Raw genomic sequence first — 17727 nt, 5'->3', positions numbered from 1 at the left:
AACTAAACTTTACAAGATACATGTTCTGAACTAACAAACCTAACAGCACAACAAAAGAAGAATGAAAAAAAGTCAATACAAGTGCTCCTACATGCAGAGACCCACCAGTAAGCCATGAACCAACCCCAGTAAGCACTTGACTCCCAAAGAGCAGGCGCTTCGATTACCTGGGCCGCGGCCGGAACTGCGGGTCGAGCGGGGATCCTACCCGCCGGTGTCGGCGGCGCGAGGGGAGGACTCCTGGCAGCGGAAGCGGAGGTGGGCGCCAAGCGGAGGCTCAACGACGACGAGACGGCGCTCGACGCGCGCGAGCGGTGGGGCGTGGCCGGCGACGGGGCTCCCGGTTCCGGCCGCCGCTGTTCTGGCTCGGGGATAAGGCGGTCGCGTGCGGTCCTCGCCTCCTCGGTGCCGCGGGAACCCTAGCCTCCTCGCTCCGGATCTGGGCGAGCGGAGAGGGAGAGGGAGGGGGCTGGCCGCCGAAGACGCGTCGGGAACCCTAGCCGCCAAGGAATTGGGCAGCCTGACGGCGTCCACAGGAGATTTCGCCCAACACTCAACGGGTGGCCGCAGCGACGACACTGATATACCTCAGAGCACTGTAAGGGCGGCTGACGTTATAAGCCGCCCCTACAGAGAAACTGTAGGGGCGGCTGAGGTTATAAACCGCCCCTACAGTTGGATTTTTTTTTCAAAAATCTAAATCAAAATGGGAAAAAAATTAAATTTTAAAAAATTAAAATCAAAACTACTAAAATAATTTTGAGACACCAAATGATCTCAAATGAAAATCAAAGTTGTAGAGGTCATGAAGATTTACAACTTTTATTTTGGTCATCTTGTCATTTGACAAAATTTGAACCTTTCAAATTTGAAATTTTAAAAAATGACAAGTTCGAACCAAAATTTGAGACCCAAAATGATTTCAACATAAAAAGTGATGAATACCAAAGTTGTTCAACTCATTAATATCTACAACTTTTATTTTGGTCAACTTGTCATTTGACAAAATTTGAACCTTTCAAATTTGAAATTTGAAAAAAATGACAAGTTCGAACCAAAATTTGAGACCCAAAATGATTTCAACATAAAAAGTGATGAATACCAAAGTTGTTCAACTCATTAATATCTACAACTTTTATTTTGGTCAACTTGTCATTTGACAAAATTGGACCTTTCAAATTTGAAATTTCAAAAAATGACAAGTTCGAACCAAAATTTGAGACCCAAACTGATTTCAACATAAAAAGTGATGAATACCAAAGTTGTTCAACTCATTAATATCTACAACTTTTATTTTGGTCAACTTGTCATTTGACAAAATTTGAACCTTTCAAATTTGAAATTTCAAAAAAATGACAAGTTCGAACCAAAATTTGAGACCCAAATTGATTTCAACATAAAAAGTGATGAATACTAAAGTTGTTCAACTCATGAATATCTACAACTTTTATTTTGGTTATTTTTTCATTTGACAAATTCTTAGCCCACATTGTTCACTAATCTTACACATGTCTCATATAGTTTATAAACCTTATGAGAGATGTGTCACATTTGTGAATAATGTCATTACCACTTTATCATATGAAGAAATGACCAATACAAAAGTTGTAGATCTTGATGAGTTATTCAACTTTGGTATTTATCACTTTTTCAGCTGAAATCATTTGGGGTACCAAAATCTTGTCTAAAGTTGCATTTTTTTTAAATTCAAAATTTAAATTGCTCATACTTTTCATATGTCTATATTGACAAAAATCAACAAAATAAATTGATAGAGAATTATTTTAGAAAATTTCAGGAAAAAAAATTATCAGATTTAGAGTTAGTATGAGGAAGAAAAACTAGTTACAAAGTTGACCCACAGATTAAAAAAAGAAATCACACTCTTCACTATGATCATGTAAGGATCATCTAGAACAATGTGATTTCTCTTTTTAATCTGTGGGTAAACTTTATAACTAGTTGTTCTCCCTCATACTAACTCCAAATGTGATGGTTTCTTTTCCTAAAAATTTCTAAAATCATGCTTCAGCATTTAAGTTTGATCAAACTTGGATGTGACAATGTTTTACACATTTTAAAATTTGAAATTTGGAATTTGACAAGTTCAAACCAAATTTTCAAACCCTAAATGATTTCAGATGTAAAAGTGATGAATACAAAAGTTGTTCAACTCATCAAGATCTACAACTTTTATTTTAGTCATCTTATCATTTGACAAAATTTGAACCTTTCAAATTTGAAATTTGAAAAAATGACAAGTTCGAACCAAAATTTGGACCCCCAAATCATTTCAACTGAAAAAGTAATGAATACCAAAGTTGAATAACTCATGGAGATCTACAACTTTTATTTTGGTAATTTCATAATTTGTTAAATTCTTAGTACACATTGTTCACACAAACATACATGAATGTAGTCTCACACACACATACATGAATGTAGTCTCACACACATACATAAATGTAGTCTCACACACACATACATGAATGTAGTCTTACGAACACTGACACACTTACATAAACTAGCTAGCCCACCATGACAACTTTTCCATTGACACCTTTTCGTTCCCATGGCAATACATCTTTGGGCAGGTTCTTTTCCACAGCCTCGATCTTCTTACAAAAGTCTGTGAATAGCGGCATCTCATCACACTTATTGTAAGCTTCAACATCGTCCACGCCATCAACTCCGATGATATGTTGTTTTCCAGAGGCCACCACGTGCTTTGTCTTCTTCTTTGGGGGGAGGTTACTTTGCGGGTCGGGCATATAGAAGACTTGCGCAACTCGTTTAGCGAGCACCCAAGGGTCATCCTGGTAGCCTACATTCTGGAGGTCGACGACTCTCTGTCCAATCTCATTTAATTGATGTTGCTTGATCCAGCGGCATCGAAACAGGGCCACATTTATATCCCTTCCATAGTCAAGTTCCCATATATCTTCAATTATGCCAAAGTACAGCACCTTTCGCCCCACTCCGTCGAGAGCCTCTATTCGGACGCCGTTGTTCTGATTCACAGATTTCCTGTCCTTTGTGTTGGTATAGTATGTGTACCCATTGATGTCATAAGCATTCCAAGACGTCACCTGTTTTGATGGCCCGGCCGCCAACCGACTGATGGTAATAGAATCTATTGTTTCTCCAGGCTGTATGTTCTGGTCCTTCAACCATGATGTTAGGCGTTGCTTATGCTGTTTCATGACCCAATCATCTGAACGACCATTCCTCTCAGCCATATTGATAGCCATGTGTTCATCAATGTACGGTTGCATCACTGCCATACTCTGCAAGACACTGTAATGCGCCCGACTCACCTCTCTGTAATCATTGTCGAGGAACGCTTTCCTACCACTTATGCCCTTCCCAGCTAGCCTTCCCTTGAGACGAGAATCGAGATTACCAATCCCTCTCTATACTTTTAGCCACTCTTGGCAGCACTCGACGACTTCTTTGGAATTATAACCCTCTATCATGGAGTCCTCTGGGTGTGTTCGGTTATGCACGTATCGGCTTAGAACCGACATGAACTGCTCATAGGACCACATTTCATGCAAGAAGCTAGGGCCCAGCGCCTCGATCTGATGAACCAGGTGAATCATGAGATGTACCATTATATCAAAAAAAGCGGGAGGTAAACACATCTCTAGCTGGTTCTGGGTCTCCACCATGAATTCATGTAGGTCACTCAGCTCTTGCCTGCGAATCGTCTTCTGTGAGATCTTCGAAAAGAAGTAGCACATGCGGGTGATGGCCATCTTTAGGAACTCTGGCTTTATAGCTCTGATTGCAATTGGTAGGAACACTGTCAGCATCACATGACAATCGTGAGCCTTGCAGTATGTTAATGATAGGTCCTTCATCGACACTAGCTTCTTTGGGGTCGCCGAAAACCCAGTCGGCACTCTGACCCCCCTAAGGAAATTGCATATAGCTCTCCTCTCCTCTAGGGTTAGGTTGAAGCTAGCCGCGGGAAGATTGTACTTGCCATTATCTTGATGTACCGGCCAAAGCTCTCGCATCACGTTCAGCTGCACCATGTCTTTCCGTGATCTGAGACCATCCTTTGACTTGCCCGTGTCCATCAAGATAGCCATGAGACTCTCAAAGACATTCTTCTGCACGTGCATCGCATCAATGGCATGGGGGACCTCCAAGTCTGGCCAATAAGGCAGGTACTGAAAGAAGATCGATTGCTTCTTGAATGGTACGCCTTTGATGGGAGGTGTGCTTCTATCTCTAATCGTTCCATCCAGATTCTTCTTTCCATAGACGACATGTATGTTTTGGACCATTCTGAACACATGTTCTCCATTACGACGTCTCTCTGGAGGGGGTTCATCCTCCAGGATGTTGACATAGTATCTTAGGTACAATTTGCCGTGGTACTTGTGACCTATCTTTAAGAAACGCCGGTTCCTTATGTAAACTATCTTCCTGGATCCATTTAGGAACACCCATTTAGTACCATCCAAACAGACTAAGCATCCAGTCTTGCCTTTGAACTGTCCAGACAGGGCAAACAGCGCGGGGTAATCATTGGTAGTAACAAATATTATTGCTTTGCATATAAAGTCCTCCCGCCGGAACACATCGTACATCGGCTCCCCATACCTCCATAGCCTCTCCATTTCTTGCATCAGAGGCTCCAAGAACACGTCTATATCAATGCCTGGTTGTTTGGGGCCGGAGATAAGAATGGTGAGGAGAAGGTACTTCCTCTTCTGACACAAATACGTTGGGAGGTTGTACATGGTCAAGATGACTGGCCATGTGCTGTGGTCGGTCATCCTCTCATTGAAGGGATTCATTCCATCGGTGCTCAAGCCGAACCGTACATTCCGTGGGTCATCACTGAATTCTGCTTTGTACTTGGCATCGAACGATTGCCACTGGCTACAATCGGCCGTGTGTGTGATCGTATCATCATCCACCTTGCGCTCATCATCCCACCATGTCATCAGTGCGGCTTCCTTAGGGTTTAGGAACATACGCCTCAAGCGGTCGGTCACTGGCAAGTACCACATAACCAGGGCAGGAATTCTTCTCTTATTTGCATCGTTGCCTAATGGAGTTTCCTCTAGGGGCTGAGATTCTTGCAGCACCTTCTTCCCACCCTTCTTCCTCTTTCCTGTGGAGGCTTCCACCCCACTTTGAAGGTCATTGTTCTTGTACCGACTAGCCCCACACCTAGGACATGTATCTAAAGTCTCGAACGATGTGCCACGCCAAAAAAGGATACAGTGGTTGGGGCATGCATGGATTTTTTCAACTCCCAATGTGAGTGGACTTATAACCTTCTTCGCTTGGTATGTGTTGGCGAGAACTGTGTTCGGCTGTGGGAGCAACCGTGACATGAGGCACAACAGATCATTGAAACTGTAGTCCGACCAGCCGTACTTAGCCTTCAGGATGAGTAGCTCAAGCACAAAACATAGCAGTGTGAAGTATGTCGGACAGCCCTTCTCAGCATCATACACAGTCTTCTTCGATGCTTTTGTCATCCTCTCAAGATTTTCTAGACCTCTCTTGCTCTTTTCTAATATTTCTGGTCCAAAGGCCCCAAGCATTTCGTCCAAGTTGTCATCGTCATCTGCATCCCCCTCACGTGCTTCGCCATCATTGCTGACACCACCAGCATCATCACCACCTTGTTCATTGCCAAAGCCACCACCTTGTTGATTGCCATAGTCATGATCCATTTGTTGCTCAAGATCGTCTGTGAATCGGGACAAGTATGCTTAGGTTTCAGCTTCATAAGCTAGATCATCGTCGCTGTCATCAACAACCACTGTTTCACCATGATGAATCCACACGGTGTAGTCCGGAACAAATCCTCTCCTAATCAGATGTTCTTTGATGGTACTCACATCTCGAAATGCAATAAGATTCTTGCAATCTTTGCAGGTACAAATAATCATGTCACTATTCTCTTTCAACGTCGCTGCATGCTTCTCTGCGGCTTTGATGAATTTGTCCACCTCATCACGGAAAAGAGCGTCGTGTCTTAACGAACTATACATCCAAGAGTTCCTGTAGTCCATCTTATAGAAACAAAACAACCAAAAAAAGAATATTACTCGAGAATAATTGTATATACCTGAGACACGCACCATGATAGTAGAGGATAGTTAATTAATTGACTATTAATGCATAAATATTTTAAAATATAAATTGATAGGTTCAAATAAACAATTTCAAAGAAAACAATTAGCAACATTTAATATTTCATCCACTACCTTTCATGCAAACTCCATTCCAATTTTATGGTAGAGGATAATTAATTAATGGCCTATTTATCCATAACTAATTAAAAACACGCATTATAGAAAGGAATCAAAATAAATATTAAATGATAATTAGTAGCCATGGTAGAGGATATTTTACACATTAGCAACAATTAAAATCTTACACATTCACCTACATGCAAACCCTAGTCACACAAAGAAAAAATTAAAAAAGAATAAAAAAACAAAATCCTAGATCTAGATCTAGATATAGGGTTTCATGACACATGCATCAAACTTCACTAATACTACACTAAAATCAACAAAGATGTACTAACAAAGGGTGCAATCTTACTTCCCTACCTAATTACCCTAGTATAGTGAAAATTAGAGTCCAATTTCACTCATAACTAGCTCAAGCTCCATGGAAGAAAGAGAAAACCAAAAATCAAATTACTCATTAACCAACGAATTAAACTTCAAATAAAGGGTTGTAGAAGCATTTCCTTACCTTTTAGAGCCTCTTCATCAAAGGATTTGAGATCAAAACCTTCCCCCCTTAGTAGAGCAATTTTTAGGAGTAGCCAAAGGCCTCCCAACCTTTTTTTGTAGAAGAGTATGTCCTGAGGTGGAAAAAGGGGTGGCTGCTGCTATTTATTCGTGCGTCGTCAGTAGGGGCGGCTGGTGATCACCAGCCGCCCCTACAGTAGAACAACAGGGGCGGCTGGTGGCAGCCGCGCCTACAAAATGATCACTGCAGGGGTGGCTGGTGATTGAACCGCCCCTACAGATCACCCCCAACTGTAGGGGCGGCTCAGGTTACCAGGCACCCCTACAGTGCCATCTGTAGGGGCGGCTGGGCTGTTGGGGCCCGAGGACGCCCACTGTAGGGGCGCCCCCAACCCCAGCCGCCCCTACAGTAAAAATGGCCCCGTTCCTACTGCGCGAATCTGGCGTAGTGGGAGGATCAAACAGTAGACGATTCCCAACTAGACCGATTTGACAACCCAGCTAGAGAAGGCCGGTTCCTTACAGCGGAAGAACACCTCCGACGAGCCGTAGGATAGAACCGAGCAATCGCCTACCAAACTCTCGATCTCTATTGTTGTAACCACCGATTTGGGTGCTTCTCAACACAAAGAACACTATACTGCTGGACGTAGTGCTCAGAAGCCCGAACCGGGATAGATCGCCATGTCTCTCATGTTTTTTAGTGTCCGAGCCATCGGAGACCCACACATCGACTTTCGACGAAAAACCACGATGCTTGTCATGGTTATGAACCCGCGACAGCTGGCGCGCCAGGTAGGGGAGCACGTCGTGTGTGATTACGACTATACAATGCCTATAGCCACCCGCCTCGTTGCCAGAGCAGGCGGCATCGCCCTAGAAGGCGGCGTGCGCTTCACCGGTGAAGTCATCATCGTCACCAGCGCCTTCACTCCTGGCCAAGTTCTCAACTTTGGGAGCCTAGCCTACGTCGCCGACTGCAGCGGTGAACTTCACACCCTCGAGGAGACCGCGCCGGTGGGCATTGAGTCCCCGGCGTTGTATCCTTCGTCGGGCCTCTTGGGAGTGGACCTCGAGCTCCTCGCCCAGCAGATCCAACTCGGTCTGGGCCCAAACCCCATCTTGTCGGAGCACCGCCAGATGTTCTACTTGCTGGCGAACGTCCACTACCAGATCGACGCCGAAGAGGTGCTGCCGCCGCCTGACTGCTTCTGGTACTTACTCCCGTACCTCCCGTATGGGATCTAGAACGCTGCGGCATCGTTCCAACTTAAGTTGGAGCAGCTCATCAGCCAGGAGACACCACGCGTCATCATCCTCTCAGGCGCGGCGGGGACCGACGTCCCCTCTCTACGCAATTTCCTCGAGATCCTCTCTAGATTCGGACCAGAGTACGACTCCAACGCCGCCTATGACTTCTCTCCGCCACGCGAATGCTTTATCATCGGTGACGGGGCCGGTACTGACACTGCTCCCAAGCTCACGCCTCCGGATTTGAACCCCACCAGCCGTGCAGCCTACCTCAAGGAGAAGGATGCGCGCCTCCAGGCTCGGCAGGACGACCTCGACGCCGCCCAAGCAGAGCTCTAGAGGAGAAGGAAGGAGATGGAGCTGCCGCAGGCTAACCTGTGTGACGACGATGACCGCGCGGGGCCTCCCGACCTACTGCGCAGCCTGCTCTGAGAAAGAAGGCTAAAGGTGATGGTATCTTCCGATCAACCGAGCTCCGACAAGCTCCCGGGCACGACTCATGGCCACGATGGGTCAGCTGGCCCCCTGCTCGGATACTCGGCTCCGCAGAAGGAACCGACCCGGCCGAGGCGCGTCCCGACCGTTGCCCCCCAAGGGAAGGCCTCGGCTGAGCCACCGGCCCAGGACCACGGCGCCCGCGGCAGGACAAGGAGCTCGGCCCTCCACGCCAACGACGCGTCCAAGGGGCAAACTGAAAGCTACGTGGCTAGAGGAGATGTTTCATGGAAGAGTGGAAAGCAGTCTGTCATTTCTACTTCCACTATGGAGGCTGAATTTATGGCATGCTTTGAGGCTACTATTCAACCACTGTGGCTGCGGAAATTTGGGTCCAGTCTTCAGATTATTGACAATATTGATAGACCGCTAAACATACACTGTGATAACGCCGCCGTTGTCTTCTTCTCCAAAAATGATAGGTACTCGAAAGGAGCAAAACATATGGATTTAAAGAACTGCAAAAGAAAAGAGTATGAATTGAGCATATTGGTACTAGTCTGATGATTGCAGATCCGCTAACAAAGGGATTGCCGCAAAAGACTTTCATTGGCCATGTCGAAAGAATAAGCAGTATGGACAAAAATTCTTGTGGGTTGCCGCTACTCTTATGATCAGAACAAATTAGTGACAAAAGTTCTACGAATCCAGTTGCATAAGAATAAGAGGATGGCAACTTTTATGCATATCGGCTAGCGGTGAATAGAACAAATTAATTCTTAAGAACAAATTATGGTGAGTAGAATCCAGTGGTCACCGCTACCACAATAATTCTTGTGGTGTTATTTTTACCATTTCTAGTGAAAAAAGGGCATGCATATATGCGCGTTGCTAGCCATTAACTTTGAGTGGTAATTAAGCAAAATAATGCATGCATGCGTTTGTGGATATTCACTTCGTAGTGGTAATTAAGGTGAGTACTAGACCACATAATTTATGCAGTAATAAATGATAGTAAAAAGACATGAATAGTGCTTGAAATATCATGCATATATAAATCTCACGATTCAGCATGAGCTAGCATGTATATATAAGCGGCTGGCTCGCCTTCATATGAAGTGCTCTGGTTAGAAAAAGTAAAAGATAATCCACATGATAGTGGACTAGTTCTTTTATCATCAAGTGAACGAGAAAGATAAGAAGGAAGAGGGGAGAGAAACATTTCTAAGATGCAAGCTAGGAGCCAACATGGCACACGGTGATTTTGTGTTGTTTAGCACATGAATGATTTATTTGTGCTACGCACATATGAAAGATTTGTTTTGGTTAAATCAATATAATTTGTGCTAAAACGATCCTTTGAGCTTCCGCGAATTGTTTTTAAGCTTACAAAAGAGGCAATAAATAGCACCGTTGGAGCTTGGGGTAGAGCATAGAAAGACTCGGAGTACACGGCTGATCGGAGCCATACCAGTATAGTCATAGAAAACAGGAAGAGATCGAGCGTCCAAAACATGGGAGTGATCGGTATTGGTATGGACTTTGAGCCAAGTTGTTGTTTGGTTGGTTTGGGTGAGCTGCGCTTGCCTGGAAACATGGCATTGGGCTTCTTTTTTGGCTGGAATGAGTGGTGTGGTTTCCGGTTTACCCTAGCTAGCTAAGCTCTGGATCGAGTTGTTCCTGTTGTTGGAAATAACGTGGCGCTGTCCATCGGTTGTTGGATCTGGGGCGCCTCCTGCTTGCATATATAATTGCTCGATTCTTCTATTTTTATCTGTCTAAAGCTTTCTTTCATAGATCTCGGAAGTTTTCCAACTCTGTCTCTGTGTCGTAGACATTTTCAACTGTCTTAATTTGTTGCCATTTTATTTCTGTTTCTTCAGTGGCTTTATTTTCAATTTTGCTTGGTGTTGCGAGTTGCTCCCCAAACTTGCTTTTCTTTAATTTGGATCGTCGAGCTAGTGTGCTTTAGCAATGCTATTTTGGTGTTAATAAGCTTAGTCCGGATCTAGCTAGTCTTTGCGTTGGGGCTAAGATATTATTGGGTTATGATGACAAAGTAGCTTGCTAGTAGTCGGCCTTATATTAGCTGGTGATTGATCATCACGCGTACGTATGTACGTCCATGAGAACTAATCAACCAACCAACATACATACATATAATAATATATGTACAATTAATTATTGGGTTATGAGAAATAAATAATAAACATGGCTGTCTCGAACGCCCATGCATTCCCATTCCATTACTAGTTCAGAAGCAGAAAATTAAGCATTCAACTGTTTGCATATTACAGTGATGGAGACAGTGCACACAGATTAAACATGGCTGCCTCGCGCCTTACTAGCAAATCGATCGATCGAGATTCGAGACACACACAACTACGAGAGAGATCGAGACTGCAAGCTAATGAACCAAGACACGACCGACGAAGATCCATCGATCTGTCCATCGACGAGCTGAGGAAGAATCGAAGAACATACTACACACAACAAATTAACTAAACAAAGGCACACACACAATAAGAACTCGAAACTAACAAGTACTACTACTCACTCCGATCCAGCAGACTGCTGCTGAGATTCAGAGGCAGGCAGGCTAGGCAAGATAGCTACTGGTACGTACGGTGCTTCCATGCACGCACAAGCATGGACATGGATCTGTCGTCGTCGCTGATGGAGATGGCCGTACTGCTCGATGATGATGAGGACGGAGGTCGGAGATCGGAGAGGTCGGAGGTCGGAGGTCGGAGGTCGGAGGAGCTAGGTCTTGCTAGCACATGCCCTTGTTGGAGGGGCTGGGCACGCCGGGTCGCGGATCAAGCCGCGTGCGTAGGGGTCCTTGGGCATCCAGGCGCTGGCGTTGACGAAAGGGTCCGCGGTGTACTGCGCCGCCTCGCCGCAGTCGGTGACGACGCGCATGGCGGTGGTGTTGATGCGGCGGCTCGTGTCGGCGCCAGGCCCGTAGTTGGCGTACTCCAGATACACCACCGTGTCTGGAATGTGGCCGTTGCTCCGGTTCCACTCCACCCAGCCGGTGAAGTTGACGATGGAGCCGAGGAAGGTCTCCATGAAGATCACGTGGGAGTGTTCCTTCCACTGGCGGCCGAGGAAGGTCTCCACCCTCGTGAGTTTCGCGCCCTCGTATGCAGTGACCGAACAGTTCTGGAACTCAAACCCGGAGCTGCGAACCAGGAGCCGACAACCCAGGAAGGCCGCCCTTGCGTAGCCGAACACGAAGTCCACGGTGCCGCAGATGTCCGTCTCCACATACATCTGGTCTCCGGTGTCGGCGTCGAGGGTATCCTGATACCCCTCGATCGAGCACCGGTATACCAGGGAGATCAGGGAGAAGTGCGATATTGACAAGAGCGCCACCGCTGGGCCTGCCGTGTTCTGTATCGTGAGGTCCTGGGCCATGAAGCCCATCCCATGGACACCTGCACCATGCATGCGCAACAAGCAAAGTCAAGAAACATGCTCATGCATGCATGGGTGATCGACAGAGGAGACGCGCGTGTGATTGAGGATGATCGGCACTTACTCACGGTAGCAGTACTGTCCGGCGTGCTGAGGTTGTGAAACCGGTGGCTCTTGTTCCCGGTGATCACCGTCTTCCTGGCGCCTTCTCCGATTAGGATCACATGCTTCCGGGTGATGTTTAGAGTCTCATTGTACACTCCCTCCTTGATGAATATGGTGAGAATGCTTTGCTAGCTACCAATTTGGTCCTCTTGCGCCGCCAAAGCAGCGGTGATGCTGGCAAACTGGCCGTCGCCGCTGGTGGCGTTCTAGGCCACGACAACGCGCTTCGTCCCCACCATTTCTCCGAGCGATGGCCGCGCTCCGCCCAGGGCCAGAAGCCGCTCGACCCAGAGCGGCAGCTTGCCACCGCCCAGCGCCTCCGTGTCCGTGGTGGTGGAGAGGCCGTGGTCGCAGCCGCCTACTGTTGGCGTTGGCGGCAGCGTCACCGCCGTGGCTGCAGGCGGCCAGTGCCCACTGCGGCCTGTCGTGGTGGGCGGCGCCTCCGTGTCCGTGGTGGAGAGGCCGCTGCCGCCCCCGCCTACTGTTGGCAGCGTCACCGCCATGGCTGCGGGCGGCCAGTGCCCACTCCCGCCTGTCGTCGTTGGCGGCGCCTCCGTGTCGGTGGTGGAGAGGCCGCCCCTGCCGCCAAGTGTTGGCAGCGTCGCCGCTGTGGCAGGCGGCCGCACACCGCCGCCGGTCGTCGTTGGCATGGCCTCCGAGGTACCGGAGGTGCCACCAGGAGCCATGATGGTGGCCATCAGCAGGCATGCAAGAACAAGCGATGTGGAAGTAGCTTGCGCCATTGCTTCCTGATGGATGGATGGATGGATGGAGCTGCTCACGGTGAACCGAGCTAGGTCCTTATATGCAGGAGCAGGAGAGACCGCCCAGGGAAGACGACATGCTACCTACATGCTACGTACAACTATATATATATATATATATATATATATATATATATACACTAATATTGTTCAAAGACACACATGCTACGTACGTATATGATGCATGTATGATCCATCTCTTCTACACCTATCGATACGGCCTGACGACTACCTACTACTATGGCTATCTAGAAGCTAGATACCGGCCCCTAAGGTAGCCGATCCTCTTTTTCTTTTACTGTGGGAAATTAAAGTGCGTCTCCTAATTGATAATTTGCTGCGAAATTCATCATGTCATTTAAAAAAAAAAAGTATTTTGCACGTCTTCGATAACCTTTCTTTTAATTCCTTTCACTTGCTAGGGTTGAATTCTGACCAAAAAAAAAAAAAAGAATTCTATTAGAGACAAGGTGTTGGAAAGTCACGGTGATGTAATTTGTCTTCAGGAAACGAAAAGAGAGTTGTTTGACATCAGTTTCATTAGAAATTTATGCCCCCTATCCTTTGACTCCTTCCAATTCAAACCTTCAGTGGGAGCTTTAGGTGGGATCCTTATCATTTGGAAAGGATCAATCTTTAGTGGTGTGGAAGTTTTTCAAAATGAGTTTGCCATCTCAATGGAATTTATTACATCAAAATTCAACAATGAAAGCTGGATCCTAACCACAGTTTATGCCCCCCTGTACTCCCAGTGGCAAAAGATTGTTTCTTGAGTGGTTCAAGAACATCCATGTGCCATACCACATTTTCTGACTAATTGTGGGAGACTTCAATCTCATTAGAAACCAGAAGACAGGATTTGTTGTGTTATTGTTGCTTTTTTTTAAAAAAAATTATCCTCCCAATTGCAAGCTTGTTTTGTTGTATTGTTGTTGTTGTGGGGACGTTTTTAAAATTTGCCCGCAATTGGCAGATTGTTTTGTTTTTATTTTTGGTGTTTTGGGTTGTTTTTAAAATTTGTCGCACCAATTAGCAGCTTGTTCTTGTATATGTTCGCTACGTAGGAGTCTATGTTTTTGTTGCTTCCTAATTAGGACCGCGGTAGATATAACGGCCAACTATCATATTGATTTGGACTATGGATTGGACCTACTGTCTTTTCATGTCGCTACTTTTTATAATTCTTATTAAACATGATCCCGTATACTCGTGCATGTTGGTTAATGTTGTTGCATCGTCCATATTGATTAGGGTTGCATCATCCATTTTTTATTTTAGGCTCAATCAAAATTTCAAATGTATCGTGTATAAAATATTTTCAGAGACCTGGATAGTGAAACACAGCGTCTCTGGTAGCAGATTGGCTTTAGCAGCGACCCACGTACGACAACGAACCGAGACCCATATGCGAGTGAACACATCAAAGTATAGGTGGTGGTGCGATCTTTACATAACTGTCAGTTATGTTACTAATTTTTGTTTAGCCCCCGGTTGGCAGCTTGTTCTTTTTTTATTTTTAGGGATTGTATTTATAGTTGAGCCTCCGGATGGCAACTTGTTCTTTTATATGGTCACAATGCAGGAGTTTGTATTTTTGTTGCTTCGTAATTAGGGTCGTGGCAGGTCTAATAATTAGTGGTAATGATTTTTACGACCTTTTAAAATCAAATTTGTCCTTATTTTTCAAACATGTTTTCTTTCAATTTGTTATTTCTGCAGCTGCATTTTTCACGTAATGATTTTTTTTATGCTGCTCCGATTCACTAAAGAAGGTTGTGGCACGTGCGTTCATCATAAGTCTATAATCTGGAGCATCGGCCAAAATGCACTTGAACAACAGACATCAAACGGAACAATAGAATTCAATAGGCTGCCAGATTAAAATCTCATGGTCTGAAATTCGTGTGTTGATACACCTGTAAACACTCAATTATATTTCTTTTCCTGTTGATTGCGGTTGTTTTCAGGGCTGTGAACACGTGGTTGTTGACAGGCTTTGAAACACACGAACAACAGGTTGCATCAAATTAAGGGAGTGTCTAGTTATCTGTCGACAAATTTCGTGTGGTCAAATCTGTTAGATTTTTTATAAATGCGACCCAATAGTTACAAACGTTGAAGTGACAGTTGTAGCACAGATCCTAAAGCACAATCCGACGTATAGAAATATGACAGATTTAGTACATAAAATATCTGTCGACAGATAAATAGCAAAAGTCTCAAATTAAATTAAACATCCGAAACGGATTGGGAAAGAAATATAACTGAATTAATTAACCGCGTCACCGAATTAAAATGCATGAATAAAAAAAACCAGGTACGTATATATATACAGAGTAGGCTACTGTATGTGACACCGATCCATGGCGCTAGCTAGCTAGCTAGCTGAAAAATAAAAGGCCACCCAACTACACATCCGACGATGGCTGGAACGCTATGCCAAAACAGCACAAAGGAGACACCTTCATCAGTGACCTGCAATTAAAACACGTCACTAATTTCATATCAGTGACACGTGTCAATGGAACGCGTCACTCATTAGAACTTGCCCATGGTCAGAAATCAAAACACGTCACTAATGATAAATTATTAGAGACTCTTCATAACATCACGTGTCACTGAGATTATCGGTGACTCGTTGGGTCTAAACTAGTCACTCCTGAAAAACCTCGGACCCGAAAAATTATCAAACGCGCTAAGCTGAGGAGTGGAGCCCGGCTCCGCCCGTCCTCTCCTGTTTGGCCGTGCAGCCATGCCCCCTCAGGCCTTCACCCTGTCACCCACCCATCCTCTCTCTCTCGCCTCCGCCACGGCACCCTGCCCATGCCGTCCCCCAGTCCGCCCGCCACTGCCACCTCTCTCGTCTCTTCCTCCACCGGCACCACTCCTCATCTGCCTCTCTCTCTCTCCCTCCTCCAGATCTGGCCGGAGCCGCTGCCTGCCTTGTGGCAAGGACAATTGGTGCATGCAGGGGTGGCTCTAGGCGGAGCAAGCGGGGTGGCTCCAGGCAACACCGGCGGGGGTTCCTACCAGTGGCAGTGCGTGTGCCCCCGGCCCGTATCGCTGATGGTGTACAACCCCTCCAACGATGGCGCACACCCTACCAGTATCGACGACGCGTGGGCCCCGTCCATCGGCGGTGGTGAGCTCTCTCCTCCTCCCCTCCCCCCCTCCCAGCAGCAGCTTCTGCTCATGTGGGGTCACCCAGACCACCGACGCGGAATGCTTTCTTAGAGCCACACTGTCTGCAGCACGCATGCCTAGCAGGTGTTCGGCGCAATGCCGGCAAGACCACCTGACTTGGTCGGCCGCTCGATCCCCTCGCTTGATGCAGGTGACTAAATTGGGTTCAGTTTAGCTTGTCAGGGACGTGCGTTGGTGATCAAGCAGTGGAGCTAGGAACATCCAATTTACGATGAGATTAGAACATCTCTTCCCTAGCTAGTAGGTAGCCTTAATTTTCCTGTCAGATCTAATTTCTGTCTTTGGTGCTTTTCAATTGTCACGGGTTTTCCCATGCTGCGGATTATTAGTTTCCTATTTATTGTTTGATCTATCCCTGTTTCCTAATATGCTGCGCTAGGCTACTGGGCGTGGTGTTACTAACTGCTTGCTACATTTTGTTGTGATAATTTTGAGTTCTAGACTCTTCATTCTTCATGTCTAGGAATGGTTCATCACTTATTCAGTGCATCACTTGCTATGGAGAAAAAAATCAACAAATGTCTAGTAATGTCATTAGGAACCTGTGATCTGTACATAAAAACTTTGCTTCATGTACCTAGATATAGGCATGATCACAATTTGCCAGTGCTGGATGGCTGTTCTACACTGCAACATCCACTCTAATTGGACAGTCACTTCCTTTGATCTATTAATTGATGATAGTTTATCGTAATAGAAGCAATATCACACATCAGACCATGCAAATTTGCACTGGACCTACATAGTCAGGTGAACATCTCTTTTTTTTCATGTTGGCACATACTGAAATACATATCACTGGCTTCTCTGTTTTTTTACTTAGTATATCTGGCCAAGTAGCAATATCACTGATCTTTTTGCTGCCATTGAAAACTTTGTTAGTCAGGTAGATGTTGTGCCCTTATATTAAAGTAAGATACCGACCTGCCTGTGCTTTCTGTTCACTGAGTAGTCAGTTTGGGTTGTTAGACCATGGCTCATTGTAAGCTTATGTCTTGTAGGAGCTATCATATGGTATGAAAAGTAGCACGTCTCAGAAAGATCTTAAAAAATCTAATGCTTCAGAGCTTCCTTCACAAGGAAAAGCTACATCAGCACTGGTACTTGATGGGTGGGATAGTATTGTTCTTGAATATTCTGTCGACTGGCCTCTGCAGCTCTTCTTCACTCCTGATGTTATGTCCAAGAAAGTATCATAGGACATAAGCAATTCTCAAAAAAGCTACTCATTTCATTTTAGGTTGCATGGTTTTGTTATGAGTGTACACATATTTTTTAAAACCATTACAAAACAGGCTCTATTGGACTCAGAGTTCAGATCCTAAGAAACTTGCCTCTACCAACCAATTTATAGGGTCACTTTCACTTATACTCTGTTTTTTTCCTTCTGTTATGTTTTCAGCTATTATATGTTGCCTTTTCTTTTGGTCCTTGTGCAGTGTTTCCTTAGCTGATTCTGTTATACAATCGAGGGCAGCATTAGTTAGTGGCAGGCTTCTTTCTTTAGCTGATGCATTGACACTTCACAGCAATAGATCAACCATGTAAGTATCATTTCATTCAGCAAACTCCTGTTTAAAAGGAATTTGTATTTCTACAACTAGCTATAAAAAGGTGTATAGTACTGACGTCGAGGAGTCTATATGATCACTTGCTCAAATTTGTAAAGCCAAATAGATTGTCAACTATAATTTCTGTTTGGCAAGAAAAAGAAATGATGGAACCATCAAATTAGTTCTGATGTAGAATAT

The 17727-nt window shown here is 45.3% G+C and overlaps 1 protein-coding gene and 1 pseudogene across 1 annotated transcript; both read right to left on the bottom strand.

Moving 5' to 3' along the window:
- Positions 1-204: 204 nt before the first annotated feature.
- On the bottom strand, positions 205-7501 carry LOC136479173 (uncharacterized; annotated as a pseudogene).
- Positions 7502-10734: 3233 nt separating this feature from the next.
- Positions 10735-12750, bottom strand: LOC136481290 (pectinesterase 2-like). The gene is made up of 2 exons (XM_066478651.1): positions 11968-12750; positions 10735-11863 (listed from the first exon to the last, which is right to left on the bottom strand). Exon 2 carries the CDS (start codon positions 11850-11852, stop codon positions 11187-11189), a length of 666 nt encoding a protein of 221 aa, XP_066334748.1. The 5' UTR covers positions 11853-11863; positions 11968-12750; the 3' UTR covers positions 10735-11186.
- Positions 12751-17727: the final 4977 nt, after the last annotated feature.

Source organism: Miscanthus floridulus, chromosome 9 (genome assembly GCF_019320115.1).
Source record: "Miscanthus floridulus cultivar M001 chromosome 9, ASM1932011v1, whole genome shotgun sequence".
NCBI classification, from domain to species: Eukaryota; Viridiplantae; Streptophyta; class Magnoliopsida; order Poales; family Poaceae; genus Miscanthus; species Miscanthus floridulus.
This window is presented reverse-complemented; position numbering and strand designations above follow the sequence as displayed.

Excerpts from the sequence above, each read along its gene's own strand:
- LOC136481290 (XM_066478651.1), bottom strand. The coding sequence starts at position 11,852 with ATGGGCTTCATGGCCCAGGACCTCACGATACAGAACACGGCAGGCCCA.